General features: G+C 36.5%; 1 protein-coding gene and 1 pseudogene across 1 annotated transcript; both read right to left on the bottom strand.

Annotated features, from left to right (window-relative positions):
* Nucleotides 1-2,530: 2,530 nt before the first annotated feature.
* On the bottom strand, nucleotides 2,531-3,462 carry LOC133248094 (olfactory receptor 5H8-like; annotated as a pseudogene).
* A 4,131-nt stretch (nucleotides 3,463-7,593) lies between these two features.
* Nucleotides 7,594-8,544, bottom strand: LOC133254275 (olfactory receptor 5H19-like). Its single transcript, XM_061428515.1, has one exon. The coding sequence runs from the start codon at nucleotides 8,521-8,523 to the stop codon at nucleotides 7,594-7,596; it is 930 nt and encodes a 309-aa protein (XP_061284499.1). The 5' UTR covers nucleotides 8,524-8,544.
* Between the last annotated feature and the right edge of the window lie 637 nt (nucleotides 8,545-9,181).

Genomic DNA, 9,181 nt, shown 5'->3' with positions numbered 1-9,181 from the left:
AAGGAAAGCAGATCATAATCTTGTGAGCTGCACCTCCAAAAATATGTAATAATGTTATTTGTTGTAAATATTTATATGGTTTGTATCTTTAACCCAAATGTCTAACTAAAGAGCTTCACCCTGATATTTTGTCATACTCTATCACTGGAGCCGATCCTCTTTCTAAGAAGAACAAGATTAATTCACTTTAGGTGTGTGATGCTTGTGATCATCTTGAAAGAAAAACATGAAGGCCCTTGACATAGAGTAGCCATCCCAGGCCTAGTAATCTCTGTGGGCTTAGTGAAAGACTGAAAAGTAAGTGATGCATTCATGCTTCATTTGAAATATTTGTGCTGTCAGAATCATTTCAAGTTTACATATATTGCATAAATATTTATTTAGGACCTCATGTGTGTAAGCAACTCTGCTAAGCACCACATAGGAATGAATGAGAGAATAGTGAGATTTCTAAACTGTAACCTAAAAATAGCTTATAAGCCCCAAATAAGAATTACACAATGTTATCAATGGCCTAAGAGCCTAAATAAAGTATTCAATGTTTCAAAATGAGGCAGCATTATTTTTCTCTTTGAGGTGTTCTGGAAATGTGTTGTAGAAGATATAACATTTAAGATAGACCTTGAAGGAAGGACTGTTATAATTTCAAATGAAGATGGACATACTTGGGGAGAATGTTCCAGTGGAGAGACCTGTATGAAAACAAACATGTACCTGAGAGGAACATTTGTCCAGAAGAGTTTCAGTCATTCATTTTGGTTATAGCATTGGGTCCATTAGGAGAATAGTGGAAGAAGAGAATTTGGAGTTAAATCAAGATTTTTGGGGGGAAAGACCCCAAATAATGGCAACATGAACAAATGCAGAGTAAGACAGATAGTTAAGGATAGATATGTTTATAAATTACACAATATGTAAATACACATAAACAAATATACATATGCATATAGAGATTTCTAGATAGGTATACTCTATATACATAATCTGATAGCAATACAATTCACTAAAAATTATTGAAGAGAAATATAAATCAGAATTCTTTTCATAACAAATAATCTGACAACAATTTTTGGAACATAACCAAATAGTAGAAGTATCAAGAATGTTGAAAATGACAGAGGTGAGTAGTTTTAGAGTGAGGGCATCAATGGTGTTAGTAGGAATGTGTATGGAATCAGTGGTGAGACTGGAAGGTCAGAGATAGACCTGAAGATGAATCACTTATTATTCTTAGAGTATGGATTGTGACAAAAGCTAACATTTAAGGATTGTGGTGGCATAAATCATGCAAACTTTTGCTCATTTTCATGTCTTTCCCAGCTACTCATTGAACTCTGATAGATCATTTTAATGTTAGTTGTACTTTGGTAATATGCACTTGAAGCCTCTTGTTAACAACACATTCTAATAATCTATACATATTACTTCTTTTTTCTGATTAGTTTCGCATTTTCTCAAAATTGTATGAAAGTTGAGACCATTTCCTTCCTATTCTGCTACTTCTTTTTTTCCTTTCTATGCCCATAACAATTAAATCTTCAGTCTCATTGTTTAGCTTTCTCAATCAGTAAAGCTTTTCAGATTACCTTACAACATACCCACAAACTGGACAGAACCATTCAAGAGGAAAGATAGTGAGAGACATCCTCGCTCTTCTTGTTAGATAGAGACACGTTGAGCTAAGAGTATCCTCTTGCAATTTGACCTGATTTTTCCTGCTTTAACTCCTTTCTCATTTTTCATTTTTATTGGCTACTCATTTCTGTTGCCTTTTTTGTGTGATTAGAGAGTTGCACGGCTTCCCAGGTGGCTCAGTGGTAAAGAACCTGCCTGCCAATGCATAAGATGCAGGCTCAATCCTTGGGTTGGAAGACCCTGTGCAGGAGGAAATGGCAACCCAGCCCGTATTCTTGCCTGGGAAATTCCATGGACAGAGGAGCCTGGTAGGCTACAATCCATAGGGTTGCAAAGATTGAGACACAATTGAACAACTGGGCACAATTGGAGCACAAAGAGTTGAAACTCTACAAAAAAGTGAAATTTACTATGTCCCACATAGAGTGAAATAGAAGACTGTTCAATGGCTAGCAGAATTCCTGAAATTTGCTCTGTTTATTCAAACACAGGCCTGTCACCACTGGGGAGATAAACATGATATGATTCTTCAGGCTGTGCAGGTTTCTTAATATTAAAGACATCATATTTCAATTTTTTTAAGAGTGAATATACTATCATAGTGCTTAATGCATTTATGAAGACATATTGAGAAGATATGTGCAGAAGATTTTAATTTGTTTTCATCTTTAATTTTTTTGGTATAACATGAACACTTGATTAGAATTTTATCTACTTTTTTGAGTAACGTACATAGAGTTTCAGATGCTTATTAGTACTCTCAGCTTAATTCTTTAAAACACTTAGGGTAATAATGATAACTGCAAAAAACTTTGAACCCTGGTCAACAGTAGCACCATCTAATCTGCACAGTTTATGACTTTCAGTAAAAAGTGAACTGATATGAGTATGAAATCTAAGCATTCTTCTTCAATACTTTTGCCAGTGAATCTATGACTTTATTTCTCAAGCTATAGATAATTGGATTTAAGAAAGGAATTATGGTCATGTAAAACAGAGAGTACATCATATTTTGATCATCTGCTTGTACAGACCCAGAGTATATATACATGACAAGAAGAGGCCCATAGTATAAAGAAACAGATAGGAGGTGGGCCCCACAGGTGGAGAAGGCCTTAGTTATGCCTTATACCAACTTCTTTTTTTAAGACTGTAAAAATAATAAATGTGTAAGAGATGAGAACAGTAAGAATGCTGAACATCTGTATTGACCAAGAGAAAATAAATAGCATCAGAAAATTAATGGAAGGGTCAGTACAGGAAACCTTAAATAGTGGTACAAATTCACAGTAAAAGTGATGTATTATATTAAAATTACAGAAGGTCAATCTTAATAAAAGTTATATTATGAAGTATGGCATGGAAAAGGCCACCTAAAAATGATGAAACTAATAGCTGAATGCATAGTCTATTGGTCATAATAACTGGATAAAGTAATGGTTTGCAAATGGCCACATAGCAATCATATACTGCTGTTGCCAGCAAAAAGCATTCAGTGGTTATTCTGGTTCCAAAGGAAAACAAATTGTATCTTACATTCAGTGAGAGACATCATTTTGCTCTTTGCAAAGAAACTGACCAGCAACTGGGGAGTCACTGTGGACGATATCCAGGCATGCACCAAGGCCAAATTCTCAAGGAATAAGTACATGGGGATGTAAAGGTGAGGATCATTGCAGATGAGAGCAATCAGGCCAAGGTTTCCCATGATGGTGAGGAGATATATCACCAAGAACAGAAAGAACAGGGGAATTTGCCCTTCTGGCTGATATGTGAGTCCTGTGAGAATGAATTCTGTCAGCAACGTTGCATTTTCCTTTCCATGTCCTCACTGGGTATAACCTGAAATGAAATGGAGTAAACCAGAAATAAAGACAAAGAATTTTCAACTTGAGTAAATGGGAATGAGAGTTGAAATAAACCATGCATATCCGAATGCCCTCTTAATTTTATTACCTCTATAATAGATGAGATCTATTTAGATGAAATATGCCTACATGTATGCTAAGTCACTTTAATTGTGTCTGACTCTCTGTGACCCTATGGACAGTAGCCCACCAGGCTCCTCTGTCCATGGGATTCTCCATGCAAGAATACTGGAGTGGGTTGCCTTCTCCAGCTCCAGGGGTTGTTCCCGACCTGGGGATTGAACCTGCTCTTATATCTCCTGCATTGGCAAGTGGGTTCTTTACCACTAGCCAACTAGCCCTGGGCAAAATGACTTGAGAGGAGAGGGAAGAGAATGCAAAAGAATTCACAATGTAGAGTCACCACTTTGGTGACATATTTGATGTGAAGGGGGTGGTCAGTGAAGAACAGAGAAGTCATTTAGTTGACTGGATAGATTTTCATTAAAAATTGATTGATAACTCATCAATCATATAACTCATAGCCAGTCTGTTCCATTGTTCTATATGTCTGTGGTTTTTTTGCCCAAAACATTCTGTTTTGATTACTGTAACTTTGTCATATTGTCTGAAATATAGAAGGGTTATATATATATATAAATATTTATATATATACATATATATATATCAAGCTTTGTTATTATTTTTCCCCAAGTCACATTTGGCAATCTGGGGTCTCATTGTTCCATAGGTTATTTGTTCTATCTGTGAAAAGTATCCTGGATATTTTGATAGGGATTGCATTAAATGCACTGATTGCTTTGTGTACTATGGCCACTTTAGCTTAATTAATTCTTCCAATCCAAGAGCATATCTTTCCAATTCTTAAAGTCATTTTCAGTTTTATTATCAGTGTTTTAAAGTTTTGTATATAGGTCTTCACTTGCTTAGTTAAATTTATTCCTAGTTATTTTTTGATGCAGTTTTAAATAGAATAATTGTTTTCTATTTTCTTTTCCTGGTATTTCATTGTTAGTGTAAAGAAATGCAACCGATTTCTGTATATTAATCTTGTATCCTGATACCTTGCTGAATTAATTTACTAGTTCTAATAGGTTTTGGATGGAGTCTTGGTACTTCTCTATATAAAGTGTTATCTCATTGGCAAATAGTGACAGTTCACATTTCCCTTTACAATTTGAGTACCTTTCATTTCTTTTTTCTTGTCTGGTTTCTGTGACTAAGACTTCCAATATGATATTGTATAGAAATGGTGAGAGTGAGCATCTTTGTTTCTTTCCTAAATTTCAGCTCTTCACCATTGAGTATTATATTGACTGTGGGTTTGTTGTAAATGGCTTTTTGTATATTAAGATTACCGGGAGAAATATCAATAACCTCAGATATGCAGATGACACCACCCTTACGGCAGAAAGTGAAGGAGAACTAAAGAGCCTTTTGATGAAAGTGAAAGAGGAGAGTGAAAAAGTTGACTTAAAGCTCAACATTCAGAAAACTAAAATCATGGCATCTGGTCCCATCACTTCATGGCAGATAGATGGCGAAACAGTGGAAACAGTAGCTGACTTTATTATTCTGGGCTCCAAAATCACTGTGGATGGTGATTGCAGCCATGAAATTAAAAGACTCTTGCTCCTTGAAAAGAAAGTTATGACCAACCTAGACAGCATATTAAAAAGCAGAGACATTACTTTGCCAACAAAGGTCCGTCTAGTGAAGGCTATGGTTTTTCCAGTAGTCATGTATGGATGTGAGAGTTGGACTATAAAGAAAGCTGAGCACCAAAGAATTGATGCTTTTGAACTGTGGTGTTGGAGAAGACTCTTGAAAGTCCCTAGGACTGCAAGGAGATCCAACCAGTCCATCCTAAAGGAGATCAGTCCTGGGTGTTCATTGGAGGGACTGATGTTGAAGCTGAAACTCCAATACTTTGGCCACCTGATGAGGAGAGCTGACTCATTTGAAAGGACCCTGGTGCTGGGAAAGATTGAGGGCCAGAGGAGAAGGGGATGACAGAGGATGAGATGGTTGGATGGCATCGCTGACACGATGGACATGGGTTTGGGTGGACTCCAGGAGTTGGTGATGGACAGGGAGGCCTGGCGTATTGCGGTTCATGGGGTCGCAAAGAGTCGGACATGACTGAGCAACTGAACTGAACTGAACTGATATTGAGATATGTTCCCTCTATATCTACTTTGGTGATAGTTAATTCAAGAATGGATGTTGAATTTTATCAAGTGTTTTTTTCTAAATCTACTGAGATGATCATATGGTTTTTTTTCTTTCCTTTTGTTGGTATGATGTTTATTGATTTGCATGAATCATCCTTGACCCTGGAATGAATCCTGCTTCATTATGGTATATGATATTTTTGGGTAGTGTTGAATTTGATTTTCATCTATATCCTTCAAAGTTATTGCACTGCAATATTATTTTTTTACTAATGTCTTTTGTTTTGGTATCAAGGTAATGGTGGTAAACATTAACAGAATAAATTTGGGAATATTTTCTCTTATTTCTTTTGAAATAAGTTCTTTGTATGTTTGGTAAAACTTCCTAGTGAAGCTGTTCATTCCTGGATTTTGTTTGCAAGAAGTTTTTGACTATTTTCCTCCTGTTCTGCCATTTCTCTCTTATTCTCTATGTCTATCCAATTTAAATTATCAGTCTAGTCTTTTAGCATTCTGAAATAGTGACATTTTTCAGGTTGCTCTATAACATACAGACACACCTAGAAAGGACATATAGAAGAATCATTAATAGTTAAGAGGCAACTCACCTCTTTCCCTTTCTCTAAGAAACATATTAAGGTAAGAGGATCTCTTAACAGTGTAGCTCTGTCTTCATTGTCTTAGCTCCCATACCATTTTTCCCTCACTGCTTTCTCATTTCTCTTTATTTCTCTGTGTGGTATGGAGTTTATCCCCACAAGAAGTGAAATTTATCATACCTCAGATAATGTGGAATAATAGGCCTTTTGATTGCTAGCAAAATTCCTGGGAATTACTTCTGTTCACTCCAAACACAAACCCGCCTCCATACAGAGTTAAATTTGATATGAGTTTCCAGGCTACATGGCTGTAGAAATAGCAAAGATATCATAATCAAGTCCTGTTCACAGAGCCTGCACTATTTTACAACTGAATGTATTTATAGAGCCACACTGAACAACATATAAGCCTGTAAAATTTTTTCATTCTTGTTTTCTGCTCTAATTTTTTAGGTATGACATAAATAATTAAAATACGAAGTTGTTTAAAGAAACTTATTAGATACTAACATCTTGTATGCTTAGTCAACGCTATGGTTTTTCCAGTGGTCATGTATGGATGTGAGAGTTGGACTGTGAAGAAAGCTGAGTCCTGAAGAACTGATGCTTTTGAACTGTGGTGTTGGAGAAGACTCTTGAGAGTCCCTTGGACTGCAAGGACATCCAACCAGTCCATCCTAAAGGAGATCAGTCCTGGGATTCATTGGAAGGACTGATATTGAAGCTGAAACTCCAATTCTTTGGCCACATTATGCAAAGAGCTGACTCATTGGAAAAGACCCTGATGCTGGGAAAGATTGAGGGCAGAAGAAGGGGATGATAGAGGATGAGATAGTTGGATGGTATAACTGACTCAGTGGACATGGTTTGGGTGGACTCCGGGAGTTGGTGATGGACAGGGAGGCCTGGCGTGTTGTGGTTCATGGGGTCGCAAAGAGTCAGACACGACTGAGTAACTGAACTGAACTGAAATGAACTGATGCTTAGTTGCTCAGTCGTGTCTGACTTCTTGCGACCTCATGGACTGTAGCCCACCAGGCTCCTCTGTACATGGGATATTCCAGTCAAGAATACTGGAGTGGGTTGCTATTTACTCCTCCAGGGGATCTTCCTGACCCAAGGATCAAACCCACATCTCCTGTGTCTCCTGTATTGGCAGGCAGATTCTTTACCACTGAGCCGCCTGGGAATAAGTCAATAAAAGAATAGTACAACTGTAAATGCAAAAACTTTTAAATAATAATCAACACATAGACACATCTAATTGTATAGTTTTATAGTGTTTTAATGAAAAGAGAATACTTATTAATATGATAGCTAAACATTTCTCTTTAACATTTTTGTCAGTGAGTCTATGACTTTCTTATTTCTCAGGCTATAAATTATTGGATTTAAGAAAGGAATTATGACAGTGTAAAACAGAGAGTCCATCATATTCTGATCATTTTCTTGTGCAGATCCAGGGAGCACATACATGAAGAGAAGAGGCCCATAGTATAAAGAGACAGACAGGAGGTGGGCTCCACAGGTGGAGACGGCCTTCCTTATTCCTTGTAGAGACTTCTTTTTTAAGATTGTAAAGAGAACAAGTGTATAAGAGACAAGAACAATGGAAATGGTGAATGTCTGTATTGATCCAGCAAAAATGAATACTATAAGAAAATTAATGGAAGGATCAGTACAGGAAATCTTAAACAATGGTATAATGTCACAATAAAAGTGATTTACTATGATGGAATTGCAGAAGGTTAATCTGAGTAAAAAAGCATTATGAATTATGGCATGGAAGATGCCACCTAAAAATGACAAAACTAATAGCCAGATACATAGTCTATTGGTCATGATCACTGGATAAAGTAATGGTTTGCATATGGCCACATAACGATCAAACGCCATTGTTGCCAGCAGAAAACATTCTGTGGTTACGCAAATTGCAAAGGAAAAAAACTGTATCTTACATTCAGAAAGAGAGATCATTTTGCTCATGGCAAAGAAGTTGAGCAGCATTTTGGGGGTCACTGTGGAGGATAACCAAGTATCCACAAAGGCCAGATTCCCAAGGAATAAGTACATGGGGATGTGAAGGTGAGGGTCATTGCAGATGAGCACGATTAGACCAAGGTTTCCCACAATGGTGATGAGATATATCATCAAGAACAGAAGGAACAGGGGGATCTGCCACTCTGGTTGATGTGTAAGTCCTGTGAGAATGAACTCTGTCAGCTCTGTTACATTTTTTGTTTCCATATCCTTGATAGATGACCTCTGAAATACAATGCAATAAATGGAAAAAGAAAATTTCACAAGAATTCTTAAAAGAAAATTCATTGAGAGTAACAGAACCATGCACTAGAATGAATGCCCTTTATTTACTCTTACTAAAAACATAAAAAGTATTTGTAGCAGTTGCTATTTTGGCAAAATGCAATCATATTATTTTAAAATGTAAACAGTCATGAATAGATGTAGAAGAGAAGAAAGACATTCTGAACATGAGCAAATTTATGGGAAAACTATCCTGCATTTTCAAGGTGAATATAGTGTCAAAAGTAAGTAGTTAGAAGGGCCTGGATTATAAAAGTAATCAGTGCTATGTGAAAGATCTTGAACTTTATTCTTTAAGGATAGGCATTCATTGAAAACTTTAAAACAGGGATTGGCATCATCAGTTATTTTTGAAATTAAATATTTGGTTGTAGAAAATAGACTGCAGGGTGAATGACCAGTTGTGGAAATACTAATCAGGAATCTATGACTCTTGTCCATGATTCCCAAACCAGATTACACATCAGAATTTTCTGGGGGAGTTTTGGTACAAAAATAAATTCTGAGGTATTATCATAGAAACTGATTCAGCAGGTCATGAATACCGGTAATACGCATTTTATATATGTCCTTCAGTGAT

This window comes from Bos javanicus, chromosome 1 (genome assembly GCF_032452875.1).
Source record: "Bos javanicus breed banteng chromosome 1, ARS-OSU_banteng_1.0, whole genome shotgun sequence".
Classification (NCBI taxonomy): Eukaryota; Metazoa; Chordata; class Mammalia; order Artiodactyla; family Bovidae; genus Bos; species Bos javanicus.
Note: the sequence above shows the minus strand (reverse complement) of the source record. Positions and strands in the feature narration are given on the sequence as shown.

What these genes read in the sequence shown, in the direction of transcription:
- LOC133254275 (XM_061428515.1), bottom strand. Translation starts at nt 8,523, where the DNA reads ATGGAAACAAAAAATGTAACAGAGCTGACAGAGTTCATTCTCACAGGA.